The following is a 14396-nucleotide window of genomic DNA, read 5'->3' as shown; positions in this document are numbered from 1 at the left end:
TATCCTGGAATTGTGCTACACTTGGGCAAGGGAACCCGGAGTCCTTTTTGTGGAACTATTTAGAATTTGGGGACCGGAAGCTGAAACAAGCCCGAGTTGGAAGAAGCGCAGAACTTTATTTTGAACACTGTTTCTTTTGGTGCTGCCATCCCTACACATTGTGTATCTTTAGTTGTGAGGGCAAGTATAGGTTGTTCAATGACAGACTTTTACGTTGGATTTACTGACACAGACTATCCTTAGTTTCTTTAGGTAGGGAAACCCCACCTTAGCATAGGGCAAGTTAGGCCTTAATTCATCCTGACATATGAACTAAAGTCATTTTTTGTTAAGAAAGTGAATATGTTGTCTGTCATGCTTCATGATATCTTTACAATGGTTGGTATGGAGCTCGCCTCTGCACCTCTCCTCTCGCCCGCACTGCTGTACGGCCATGACCTTCGGTTCCATCTGCTTCCTGGTATGCCCAAACCACCCAGGAGTGCTTGGGTCAGCTCTCTTTCGCCGCCTCCACTCGCTTGCCTTGGAGGTTTGCTCCTGGATTGGGACACTGTCTGCCCTGCACTGCAACCTGGGTCTCTCGTCAGTCTCCAAGCCAATGCTTGGAAAAGGAAGGCCTCTCCATTTTCTCGCAGCAGCTGATTGGAACTCCCGCCTCCAGCCTCACAGAAGTCTTGGACCAATAACATTCTTCACAACACTAGACTGCACATTATGGTTCACACTCTTTCCCCTTGCAGTCCTTCTTCGGCTCAGTATGTGCTGTTTTACTGGATGGAAAATGTTCATAAATTTGGTCGGCAGCTTTTACAGAATGTTGAAGGGGTTGTCACAATATGGTATCAAGGCATGGGGAATGGAGGGAATAATCCCAAAAGGAAAGGGGGGATACCATGTCTCATATGAGGATGCCTGTCCATTCCTCTGAGAGTCGTCTCTCCTCTTGTGATCCTCCCTTGCTTAGCCACCCTGAGAGTTCGTATCAGATAACGACTGCCATCCCCTGGCCACATGAGAAGAGGCTACCTCCGGGAAAGGAGTGATGACATCCTCGGATTCATCACTGTATACCGCCCTGGATTTCCACATTTCTAAACCATTCAGAATTGAATACCTGCCGCGACCTGCTTGGAGACCAAAATCAGTCTCAGATTCATGATGCTCTGTCCTACCCCTTATTAGATAGTCCGCAAATATACTATTAATACATTTTACTCTTAACGCTGCATTTTGTATTGCTACTAAGTTTATTAGATATTCTTGTGAATGTATTCCACATCCAAGGAACATTTAGTTTGAAGAATGCATCTACGATTTGCACCGAAGTGGTCTCACCTTTACATATTGAACCCTTGCACGTCTTATATAATTTAACGAACTAGTTCACGTCAGAAATATGTTCACATTCATTAGACGACCGTAGATCAGACAGAAGACTTCTGGGAAATTAGTCAATTCATTGTTTGTTTCACTAATCAACATGAAAGAAATGCCACCAGTAAGAGTGAATTAGCTCGATGGATTTTACAGGCATCTTGTAAATGAATGAAGATAGTTCTGTGGCAAGGGAGGATAGCTCTGTGGCATGCGGGTCTTGGAAGCAAGTCCACGCTCAGCAAACGGAGGTTCGAATCCCGGACCCACGCTTGCGGAAAGAAAAAAAAAAAAAAGAAAAACGAGCACGTTATAAATATGAAACTAGCGCCTAGATACCTACCTAAATAAATGCAAAAATAAATAAATACACATTTCATTAGATCCAAGGGAGCAATTATTGCATGCTTGGCTATTATAAAGACTCAATCCTAAAAATGTGGTTTAAAAATTGAAGATGACACTGAAGAGTGAAATATTGTGGTTTTTTGGTTACTATGTTGTTAATACCCACAATTCTTTTACGTTAACTACACTTCTGTAATTAGTGGGAAAATCCCGTGTATGTGAATCTGTAACCGATGTCAAGCTTCGAATCTTTGTTACAGGTAAGTAATTTGTTATGCTTATCGTCAAAGTTCCAGCAGTTTCTGAAGGATTCTGGCATTGACACCCATCATCCATTGTAAAAGCTTTCACAAGCTTTCAGATTGATTCTCACTCTCATTTCACTCTATTGTGCTTTCCCTCTCCCCATGATGCCTTTTGTCTTCCACTGACAATTTCTCTTTCTCTAAGCTCACTCACTGTTGCTCCCCTTCTGCTGTGGGCACATTTACATTCCTCTCTCCCACGGTCCTGCACACACAAACACACTTCTGACTTATCCATTGATTGGGACCTTCTCCCTGGCTCTTCAGAAACTTCTCTTTTCCCAGCTGCTGAACGTGTTCCATTTGCCAAGCAATATCGTTTTTGCCTTTGCAATACTGTTTCATGTGTTTCCTATCTGTCTTGATTTAATACGTTTCTTAATCTGTCTGGCTTCAACTAAAACCATTTTCTCTTTTCCGTGCCATCTATTTTCTCTCACTTTCTAGGCCTCCTGTCCTCTTTTCCGCAACGCCAGTGTTCTCTTGCTGTTTTCATCCGCTTTTGCTCTCTATTCCTGCTAGAAATTCATGGCTTTTGTACCCTCAAGCTCATGCCCCTAATGCAGTGCTTCTGTTTCTGGTCACTGTGTCTGCACAAGTTGTACTGTTCAGAACACAATCGAAGACAAAGATTTCCAGGAGATGATTTAGAAATGCTCAAGGTTCACGTTATTGATGCTTTTAATTGACTCACAGGACTATTGGCTATCTCATCAGTGCTTCTGACCGGTTTACAGGTATAGCAGATGGCTATGTCAAAAGCACCAACAGAGGCAAAGCACTCGTCAGGCAGTAAGACCACGTATTTTGCCAACACACCTCTCAAGCTAATACATATGTAGAAGACTTTTAGTCCTTGTTCTTTTAAAAGTATGTTGAGTGAACAATCAAATGTTACTGTACACTCACATACATTGTATGATTTCTCAAAAACCTGCTTACACATACAGGTGGTTGTTATGCAAAGCTATGTCATGAGACTTTGAAAGGACTTAATGATATTAATAGAATTATATTGAAAGAAAAACACAAACTCTAGCTGTAACCTTAACCGTTAGGTAGGCAAAATGTATACGATATTAAAATAACTTCACACATCTAAGCACATAGTGGTTCAGTAGAGTTGTCTAACTTCAACCAAGAAACCAGCTTCAATAAGCTTACATACTAAGCATGCCACCACTCCCAGAAGGCAGTAGATCAGAAAGCGCTGCTATCATTTAGTAAGGCTGTTAGGGGGAAATAAAGGTTTGCACTGTGAGCATCCTGCACGTAATTAGACTTTCGTTCTTAATATATTTTCTACATTCATCATATATGCAAGTTCTAGCATCTGCATTAATAGAGCCTTGATGTTTGAAGCATGCCTCGTCTCCCCCTGTTTGATGTCCGTCTTGCACTGCTGTTAGCCTGACTTGTCAACGTGTGTCATAGTGTGGGTGGGATGTACAAGAACCTGCAAACAGATTTCGGGGCAGAGCAAGGAAACGTCCTGTAGGCTCCTGTCCATCCCGCTATTTGCTGCCTGTTACCTGCCACTTCCCTCCCCCTGTGTATGTGTCTCCTCCCCCTTTTCCAGCCTTATTTACTTCCCTCCTTTGACCTTCCTGCTGTATTCCAGTCTGGTCTACTCCTCCAAATTTATTTTATTCATGCCTGTCTCATTACCCCACCTTATTTCCAGCCTATCTTCCTATAACTCTGTTTTCATGCAAACTCTTCCTCTCTCATCTCTCCATTGTATTTTGTTTCATCTGCTCAGCAGTTCCATCTTCACACAAGCGCCGGTCCCTAAAGAGAGGCTCTTCCCAGTCCCAAAAGAGAGGTTCTTTGTTTGCCAGGTTTACAGGTAACAATGATCGTGCATGGAGTGAGGCCTGCATTTAATGCTCTGCTTGTTCCAGTCCTGCTCTGCTCGGAGAAGGGGGGAGGGTGCCTCATTAACCAGGGTTAGACGTCACCTTCTTTTGAAAAAAAATACATATGTTTTATTCATATCGTGCTTCATGCCGGATTCCTCCCACTTCTATGCGCTTTAATAATAGTGGTTTTATTACCCAATGTAATGGCACTCAGTTTATCGATCTCAAAAGGGTAAAGGTTGTCCTGCCGTGTTCGAACTTTCAAAATGTAGGCTTACTCCATTTGAGAGGTGAGCACTTAAATCTTGAACTATCTACCGTCTTTATAAGGGGGATTGTTTTCTTCTCTGAAAAATACTGCCACTTTCCTGGCCCTAAGGCTTACTTTTATTGGAAGAATTCCTCTTATTTCCTGCATATGGGCACTTTCTTTACAGGGGTCACTTTTATAATCCTGTGTTGAGGCTACGTTCATATGCTAAACCCCCTGTAGTGGTGACATGTACAGTAGTGTATCTTCCTAATGTCTCTAAGGTGCAGTCTCCTTAAAGTTAATTTTCTTAATCTCCACAAGCTGCCTTTTTCCAAAGGGGGATTTTGGGAATTTCCATACAAATCTGCCTTCTTTAAAAGGGGAGTTGACCTAATCTCTCATTTGAAGATACATTTTTGTTGGAAATCCAAAGTAGCCTGTAGAATATAAACATTCTATGGATACTGGGGGTTCCTTCACCCCATTCCAGACTATCTCCCATTAATATTTTACTGGCAACTCACCTTTTTGTAAAAAAAAAAAAAAAAAGCATACCCTCCGTTTTGACAGAATTTACGTTTTATAAATCAAGCAAGCTGTTACCTAGCAGTCACGGCAACATGAGAATACACATATTAACCTTTTATAAAAGAAAAATTCAAAAACATGTATTCATTTTCTCCAAACAGTTGCAATGTCTGATTCCACAGCTGATCACATCGCATCAGGGGGTGACTTATCGAGAACTGTTTACACACAGCAAAGGTAAAGGGAAAACCTGTATATCGGGTACAGAAAGCATGCTGAGGAATAGTGGCGGTGGTGGTGAGGCAATCCCACATTAATTCCAGGGCAACATGTACAGGTGAGCCAGTCGGCAATCCCCCCTCCCCCCACCTGTATAATTTTTGCACACGATAAGTTGAAGGCTAATGTTAAGATTGATGGAGAGGCTGGTTGCACACAAGTCTTCTTTATAACCTCCTTCAGTAGTGCACATTTCACAGATAGACAGTCTGTTTTATAGATAAATGTGGGTAAACCGAGACCACCACCCAGGCTGGACTTGATACTCATCTAGTCAGTAGGTAACGGTCCCCCTCAGAATGCATACACTCAACTTTCACCAGCATTCCACACAACGTGTTATAGCAGAACACTCACATCCTTCAGATCACACACCAAGTAACCACAACACACCCCTCCCCCCTTAATATTCATAACAAAAGGGAATTGGAAGAACGCATGCTGAACATAAAGGAACATCACTTGAGTAAACGGAATGCATCTTGTATGACATAAAGAAGCTAAATAATAGCACAAGGGATAAATGTCCTTTGTGAAAAACCCTAATAACTGAGGAAGAAAGAAGGGATTACATGGCATGAATGAGGTGTTACAATTGTTGTACAAGAAAACTACGTAGTACCATACATACATGACAGTTTGGAAATTAATGTTCACAGCCACGCGCACTTCCAGTCATACCTCTATAAAAAAAAATAGAAAATGCAGTGCTGCAGATGTCACATTCACCGTACACATGCACCCTACAGCTAATACTCCATTAACAATACAAATGTTCCCTACTGTTATGGTTCAACATAACCGAGTCCAGTAATGGATGACATAAGAGTGCAGGCACTAACTAGTGAACCTCACTCCTTCCAAAAGCACAATAACAAAACATAAAACTTTGTCACGGATACGCACAATAACTAAACTTAACACTTTATAACGGATGCTCACCCATTACCCCACAAGGCATCCACCACCGATCCCATAGATGTCAACTCTCTAAACAATGCATAGAACTGTTTTCCACACAATTCTAACATGGCCGCCCACCCAATCACCCAACAGATGCAACCATTATTCGACAACCTCTTATTCTAGCCACCAACATACTTATAGGCAGATATCAATCCCTGCCCAATATAACCAGCTATGGATAACTTATTAGATCGCCCAAGCAACTATGGCACCAGAAAACAGACATACACCCTGTACATCGCACTGCCACTAATACCTATTAGCACAGCCAGTTCCTACCCTCTTCCTTATCCAAACGAAACACAGAACCTAAATGTCACCGTCCTATCACAAATGCATGGACTATGCATTGGCTAGACTGCTGAATCTCTCGAAAATGAATACATTCCAGAGACATAGCGAACCCACATAAAGAGCACTCCAGCTGCCACCTAAACCCAGGCTCGAACTGGCTGATAGGGCATTAGGCCCATGGCCGAACCAAAAACAGAAAATGCTAGTGTGGGCCATTTTCTTTGGTCAAAGTGGGCCACTTTTGTGGCCAATTTGGGCCAGTTTGATGAGTTGATTCACTATGCGGCTAGTAGTTTTGACCAATGTTGCTGAATTAATATTCTTTAAAATGCACCATTTGCATCGCACTCCCCCTTGGGTACTATTCAAACGGTGTCACAAAAGGAATTAATAGCCATTTGCACCTGTGGGCCACTTTTTTCATTGGTGCCTGGGACAATTTTATGGCCTAGTCCGACCTTGCCTATACCAAGCGAACAGCCAGGCCTAGCCTACAACTACTAATTTTTCCTAATGCAAAATGTGCACCCTAAAAACTAACTACATAATATGTTAGTCAACATGATATGGCCATGGTACCTCACCACAAGAAGCCAAAAATATTAAGAGGCCATGCAGGCACGGGTCACGGTCAAGCAAGGTAGTTATAGCCACACAGGCATCTCCTTGACACACACAAGGTTTTGACAGAAACACAAAAGTGCCACACAGCAACAGCTAAAACCAATTTAAAGACAAATAACATAAAGATATGCTGCCTTAAAACTTAACAGATATCTACATGTTAGGTATGCTATGCGGACACGTGCTCAGATTTAAATACAGAAACTCAATCACGGAAAACATCCCAGATTCAACAATTCTCACTCACAAAATCAAACAATCACTATCACTGTCGATGGGATTAAATGCGTAACCGCATGTGAACATTGTAAATGATATTTCTTTTTCATTGTCCATTACGTGTAACTCAAAAATGAAGTTAAAATCTTCAGGATGCTACTGTGCCATACATTCAAGCATGCACTCCATATTGCCATTTTAAACGCACATTGTAAAATTAAAATGGTCGCATCACTTTCAAAATGAACCTATAGTACTCTCGCTCAACATCACTTTAGCTACATAGGATCCATCCTTAAGGACCACAGTAAACTGCAAGTGTACTTCCTGCAGAACAAAAGGATCATTAATGTTCAGGCGCATCTATAATTGTGTCCTACACATTAAGCAAAAACCAAGATTTACAGCACACTTTTCTTCTCACTGAGGAATTCGATGAAGGTTCTGACAACCACTGCAGAGTCCCTTTTGCTCAACACAGTACCTTGGGACCAAACGTCCTTGATGTATGACAGGCCGCCTTTCCCTCGGATATAATTCATTACTCCTTTGACAACGCTGCTTCTAAGAGGTTCTACACCGATGAAAGCTTCACTCTTTCACTTCCGATTCGCATAGCATTCGGAAAAACGGCTTCTGTCATGTGACAACGATAGCCCTGTGGGGATTGGCTGTTGATCTTCACCCTCGCCGATTGGGTGCTGTTTATCCAACACCCATTTTTTTGTTGCTCCCATCCATAGCTCTCAACTCTCCTGCTTTTGGCGGGTGTCCCCGCCTTGAAAGTAGCTGAATCACCTGCAAATGTCCCTCATACGCCCATTCACTTCTATGGGCTCTCACCCGCCAAAAAAGAAAATCTGGTGTTTTCACCCACCTTGGTGACCAAAAAGGTAGGGAGCTATGCATGGAGCACAGAGCTTGCGCAGCAATAACAAAGCTCTGCCACACAGACAGTTAGTTGGCAACACCTCGATCCTACGCCTTTGGCCATCAGGGCTGCGGCACACTCAGGAGTTTCCAGATGACAATTTTTCTGAAGCCCCTCCGGAAACGCGGACACTGGGCGGCGTGTTCACTAGGCAACAACTTGGCCCAGTCCTGCCGGTCTGTTTCGCCCCAGCCCCACCGGCAGATCTGACTTTGTTGCAGCTGAGCTGTGGGGTGAGCTCATGAATAGACTCTGTTCCTTACACACAGCAGTTTGCCAACTACCTACTTTTCCCCAGCCCTGCTGGCTCTTGTGCCAGGTCTCATTCAGTAATGCAGTCTCCGGTGCACCGATGGGCTAACCAGAAGCGGTTGTTTCCACTTTTTGCCAATGTTAAGATTGACGGAGAGGCTGGAGTCATCTGGTAAATTGCACACGTGTCTTCTTTATTACCTCCTTCGGTAGTGCACAGTTCACAGGTAGACAGGCCGTTTTATAGATATAATGTGGATAAACCGGGACCGCCACCCAAGCTGGACTTGATACTCTTATAGTCAGTAGGTAACGGTCTCCCTCAGAAGGCATACACTCAACTTGCACCAGCATTCCACATAACGTGTCATAGCAGCACACTCGCATACATCACACAGCTAGTAACCACAACTGCTAGCTTTGAATGTCCTTAGGAGGGTTGTAGGTGACCACTCGGGCTATATGTTTGAGTGTTGTGTGTGAAAGGAAGGCATAGTATCAAAGTGAGAGGAGACACAAGTGATCACAGTTCAAGGGTGTTTTTTAAACTGTAAAAATGGGTGGGATAAACACTTAATCTAAAACTAAATCTAAGATGGGAGCAAGCTACGGCCATCAAATAATAATCATACAGTTCCAGTGGAGTCTAGTTAAATAAACGGGGCCTATACCAAAGAAAACTATTGCTAATCCTTACTGCTATGCTGTTCACAAGAAAAGAATGAAGTGTTCACAAAATGAAAAGTCAGGATGTTATGGCCGGGTTCTCCCTTCCCCATGTTTTTAGCGTGGGACAAGGCAGGGACACTTGAGCAAAGTACACTCCTGGGCTTCTCTGGCACAAGGTTACAGTTCATTTTCTCAATATCAGGACCTTCTGTGTCAAAGTCTCTTTCATGCAAAGTCTCTTGCTTCAGAGGACCTGATAGGACATTGACAACACAACAAAAGTTCCTTCTGCTAATCTTCACGTCAGGAGATTACTGTTGGATCCCCCTCAGCCGGGCTCCGATCCTTCTCTCAACTTTGGCCTCCCTCTGTCGGGCTCAGACCAACCACTCTCAACGTTAGCCTCGCTCAGTCGGGTTTAGACCAACCACTCACTGTGGACATCCCTCAGTCGGGTTCATACTTGTCGTCACAATGTTCATGGATGTATTATTTCTCACCCTAATTTGGAGGCATCTCTCATTTGGGTTCACATTTGCCCTCACAACGTTCCAAAGACTTTTGACTGTACAAGGGGTTCGGCTTGACACTCGTATGACCACTTTGACACCTTACACCAACCTCCCCTAAGGCCTCTTGGTACTTGTAGTTTCAGTAACAACCGAAGACTTTCGACTATGCACAAGATTTAACATAACCTGCAGGAGCCCACTTGGCAGCCTTCATATTAGTTTTAACTGGTTTAGACCAGTGGAAGTCTCTTGGCTGTGCCTTTCACATCTTGTGTGCTCTGGGCTGAGTGGCAATTCCGATGAACAACCAGAATTGTTGGCCACTTGATCCCTTTGTCCCTAGCTGCCTTTTGTAACTAGTGGGACGGTTTTAGCAAGCCTCTTTGAATAGTGGTACTTAAGGGTCTTCCCTGCTCCTGCTTGTTGCTGGATTTTCAGAAGAATCATCTGCTGGAGTTTTCCTCCGATTCCTGCTGTTTGTGCTTTTTTTGGCCCTCACCTAGCTGTAGCGGCTCGATTTTGTGGTATGAGCACATCCCATTTGGGGTTTCCGGCTTCAAGAAGTCTCTGCCGGGCCTCCTGCTATTTCGGTGTTCAGTAGAGCCTTCCATGCTGGGATCCTCTGCAGGTTCTTTTACCGCTGATGCCTGCTGTTTTTCATCAAGGTCTCCTGCCTGGCTGTGAGAAGCTGCCTTTCATCTGCACTTGGGCTGTCCTGTGCTGACCTCATCGGTTATCCCAGTGCTGAGGTCATTTTCTGCTGGGCCGCCACCCTCTTTTGTCCACCGAGCCTCTGGAGTCTGTCTTCAAGGTTTCATTTCCCTTCCTCAAGTCTTCCTCATCAATATACTCTTACATCCCGTCCCCTTTCCTCCATACTGTATGGGCGTCCCTTGCAAGGGACAAGAGACAGAACCTTTTTCACCAGAAAAAAAACCTTCTTCCCCTTTAACTTTAGAGGCGCACAGGGGTGCGGCCCAGGAAGCATGCGCTACCCTGACTCCGCCCTCTGGCGCCACACCTCAGTCCCCTTTTCTGCGTCAACTGGAACAGGCTGAATTCACCCGTGCTCCTGGGTTTGGCTTTGACCATGTAATTCCACGCTCGGATACTTCTTTGTCTTCTTTTTTTGTCTTTTTGTCATTCAGGTACTCGGTCCTCATGCGTCACGCTCCTCCCTGGCGCATGTCGACTTCTACAGAGTTCAGCAGGTTTCCAGCCTGCAACAGGCTCTTCCCAACTTCAGACCCCTGCTCCCTCTGCCTACATTGTCTTGGCCCAGACCACGGTTGGCAAGCTTGTTCAGCGTGTGGCTACCTGTCCTGGAAAGCACTGAAGAACGGGCTAGCCAGGTGGAGGGAACTCTTCCAGAAGTCGCCTCTAGAGGACCTCAAGAACTTCGTGAAACATCGAACCAAGCCCAAGGTAGGGCCGTTATTCTCATCACACCCCGCAAGGGAGACTGCTTCCAAGGGACTCTCCCGCGCGGGTGGGAACGGTCAGGTCCTTCTACCAGCACGTGCACCAAGGCTGCCGCAGCTACCGGCCTCCAGGCCGAGTGATCCTCTGATCCTCCCGGTGACAGTGTTGAGGGACCAGAAGGTTCGTTTACTGGGTCTTTGCCCGAGGGGCTTTGCCCTTGTAACGGTACCATGGCCGAGGGGCTATGCCCTAATACCGGCAACACGTCTGAGGGGGTGCCTAAACGCAGCTCTACTGACCCCCAGGTCGAGGGTGCCACACCTAGCGGGCCTAGGCCTGAGGAGCAGGGTAAGCCTTGTGATCCTCACGCAAGAGTCTTGGACGAGGCCGGGCCCAGCGGGCTGAGCAACACGTTGCTGGCACGTGACAGGCCGCTCAACAAATTCCACCTTCCACCGAAAACATGGTGTGCTATAAACAGGCTGTAACATTTTATAAAGAAAAAATTTCTAATGCCAAAGCTAATCATTTTAATGATAGAATCCACCTGGCAAAATCCCATACCAAAGAAATCTTTTCCATTCTGCAAGAACTAAAGAACCCCTAAGTTATTAATCAGACACTAGAAAGCAATGCCTGGTGCCAAGCCATTCACGACAGCTTTAATAGCAAAACTGAGAAACACCAACAGGCTATCAAAGAACCATTGCAAAACCTCTCCAATCACATCTTGACACCAGAGAGGTCGTACCAAGGCGCTGAAGCCCCCCTGGAAGCCTTCTCTTTTGAAAGAGTAACAGAATTGGAGGTTCTTGATACTATTCACAAACTGAAGCCCTCCTGTAAGGGTGATGCCTTCCCAGCAAAACTCTTTAAAGATTTTGCCGCTACCTTGGCCCCCTGGGTCATGCATATTGTCAATCAATATTTTCATGCTTCTTATGTAGCTAACCACATCAAAGTGGCTTGGATAACTCCTCTCTTAATGAAAGACAATCTTGATCCCCCAATACACTGTAATTTTAGACCCATTACCAACATACCGTTTTTATTAAAGGTCATAGATAAGATTGCTTATGAACAATAACAAAAATTTGTAGAAAGCAATAACATTCTTGCCGAGGAACAATCTGGCTTTCGTGCCAATCATGGCACCGAGACAGCTCTTCTGGATCTCTAGAATAACATTGCGTCCATCATAGAAAAAGTAAATCCTGCATTACTTCTCTTGTTAGATCTCTCCTCAGCATTTGATTTGATCAATCATGAACTTCTTGACGAACGACTTATTACTGTAGGCAGATGCTCTCAGTCTGCAGCAGACTGGTTTAAATGCTTTTTAGGCCCCAGATCTGCAGCAGTCGTAAAGGGGAACTTCTCCTCCTAAATAATCCTACTATTATGTGGAGTCCCACAGGGTTCATGCCTGTCACTACTCTTATTCAATATCTTCTCAAAATTACTATGCAATATGTTAAGAACCATGGGTGTCAGGTTTACAAACTACGTGGATGACACCCATTTGGTGTTCACTTTATCAGGAGACTACAAACATGATTCACAGAGAGTAAGAGAGGTTTTCCCAGCCACAAAAACCTGGATGGCATCACATTTGTTAGCTCTTAACGAAGCCAAAACCGAGCTAATGATAATAGGTTATGCCACACTGGTGGGGTTTTGCTTTGTACCAACTACGAAAACGTTTCCATGCGCCTGGTTAAGTATTACAATCCAAAAAGGTGTTGCAGTTGATGTGGGGCAAAAAAGGGGCTTATGACCCCTACCCCTTGAGAAAACAGTTGAAGAAAAAATGCTCCACACTCGAGGAACTGCGCCACAGCGTTTATTGTGAAAACTGAAATTTATTAATTATAATGCCCTTTTGGATAACACGTGTTTCGACACACCAGTGTCTTTTTCAAATCAGGGCTGGTAATAAGACTAGTAAATGTGTAGCCGAATTCACAGTGAAAAACATATATCAGAGATCATGATGCATAGTCAAACACATAAAGAAACAAACCATAAAAGCAAAAGATTAAATTCAATTACATTAAAAGTAGACACAGAGAAAAAAGGAGGGGTGAAGGGGCAGGAGGTTCAAGGGAAGTAAAAAGAAAGCAAAAAGGTAAAAAACAACGCATTAGTACATACTCATAGGTCAGTGTCTAGTATTGTTTAGACAAAAACGTCAATCTTACTTAGGATAATAAATATAGAATTGTGCCCATGGAGGCCTTACCTAAATTCCAAATCAAAAATCTTCAATTCAGTAGGACAGAAAGTCATGGGTTAAATACCCCTATTGTAATTCATGCCAAAATATCACATTTTAGACAGTAAATACGTGTGACTCATCATTTAAAAAGTCCAATATTATCAAAGTCTCCTACATTGCGTAAAATTTGAAACTATATGTCTAAGTAGAGAATCCTACAATAGTGAATTACCCGAAATTAAAATAACCTCAATTATACAAGTTAGTAATTATTTGTAAGAAAGTGTTCATGTAAATACTGAATGATATCCTAGCATGGTGGAATACTTAATATGCTAAACTGTGTTGGGCTGGAACGTGGCAAAACAATTCAACTAATATACTCGTGGAACAAATAATGCTAAGTCCAAAGACGGCGTGGTTATGTGTCTAAAATATGCGCTTACTCTGATCCAAGCACGGCCAGCACATTGCTCAAGTTGCTACATTTCAGTTTTCACAATAAATGCTGTGGTGCAGTTCCTCGAGTGTGGAGCATTTTTTCTTCAACTAATGATAATAGGCACTCCCCAGGGATTAAAAAATCAAGAAGACAAATATCGAAGCTTTAAAATTAATAACCGCAATATTAGGGTCACTGACCATGTAAAAACGCTTGGCGTTTTTATGGATTCTCATCTTTACTTCAAAAGGCACACCTCCTATCTTAAATCTACATGTGCCTTCTTCTCCAATCTTCTTTGGCAAATTCGCACTTATCTATCCAAGCCCAACTTGGCCATAATAGCTGGCGCCATTAACTCTAAACTCGATTATTGTAACAGCTTGCTGATTGGCACTTCAAAATCGAACTTAAGAAAGTTGCAAACCATCCAAAATGGAGCCGTTAGAGCAGTTAATGGCTTAAGCAAACATTCGAAGATCTCGGTTGAGAGGAGGAATCTTCACTGGCTCCCAGTCGGTCAAAGAATCAAATTTAAAAGTGCTGTAATAGTCTTTAAATGCCTATCTGTTATGGCACCTAAATATTTTTCGGATAAAATACTGAAAGCACCTCTTAGGAGAAACTTGCGATCCAACAGTAATCAAGATTTACTTCAACCCCGCCAACTCCTCAAAACAGTTGGCAGTTAACTTTAGTTTCTGGGCCCCTAAGACTTGGAATTCTCTACCTCTGTCCTTAAAAAATTGTGGATCCATTAGCACCTTTAAAAAGCAGCTTAAGACTTGGTTGTGTGACGACAGCACTGAGTAATCTTTACTCTGCATTTGGTTTCCTGACTTCTCGCATGCCTACTCTCTCTTTGTTTGTTTGTTCCTGTGAGCGCTCTGAGGTCTTT

At 43.5% G+C, this 14396-nt stretch overlaps 1 protein-coding gene across 4 annotated transcripts in view; it reads left to right on the top strand.

The window, feature by feature from the left end:
• The window catches only part of CNNM4 (cyclin and CBS domain divalent metal cation transport mediator 4), a 938359-nt gene that overhangs the window by 589685 nt on the left and 334278 nt on the right, over positions 1–14396 (top strand). Inside the window, exon 6 of one of the 4 annotated variants that reach the window (XM_069619072.1) lies at positions 3790–3929. The exons of the other annotated variants lie outside the window; for them this stretch is intronic. Coding sequence (XP_069475173.1) covers positions 3790–3914 — 125 coding nt within the window. The 3' untranslated portion in view covers positions 3915–3929. Of the gene's footprint in view, positions 1–3789; positions 3930–14396 lie in introns of those variants that run through there. 4 annotated transcript variants of the gene reach the window in all.

This window comes from Ambystoma mexicanum, chromosome 10 (genome assembly GCF_040938575.1).
Source record: "Ambystoma mexicanum isolate Mex_15411 chromosome 10, UKY_AmexF1_1, whole genome shotgun sequence".
In the NCBI taxonomy this organism is placed as follows: Eukaryota; Metazoa; Chordata; class Amphibia; order Caudata; family Ambystomatidae; genus Ambystoma; species Ambystoma mexicanum.
This window is presented reverse-complemented; position numbering and strand designations above follow the sequence as displayed.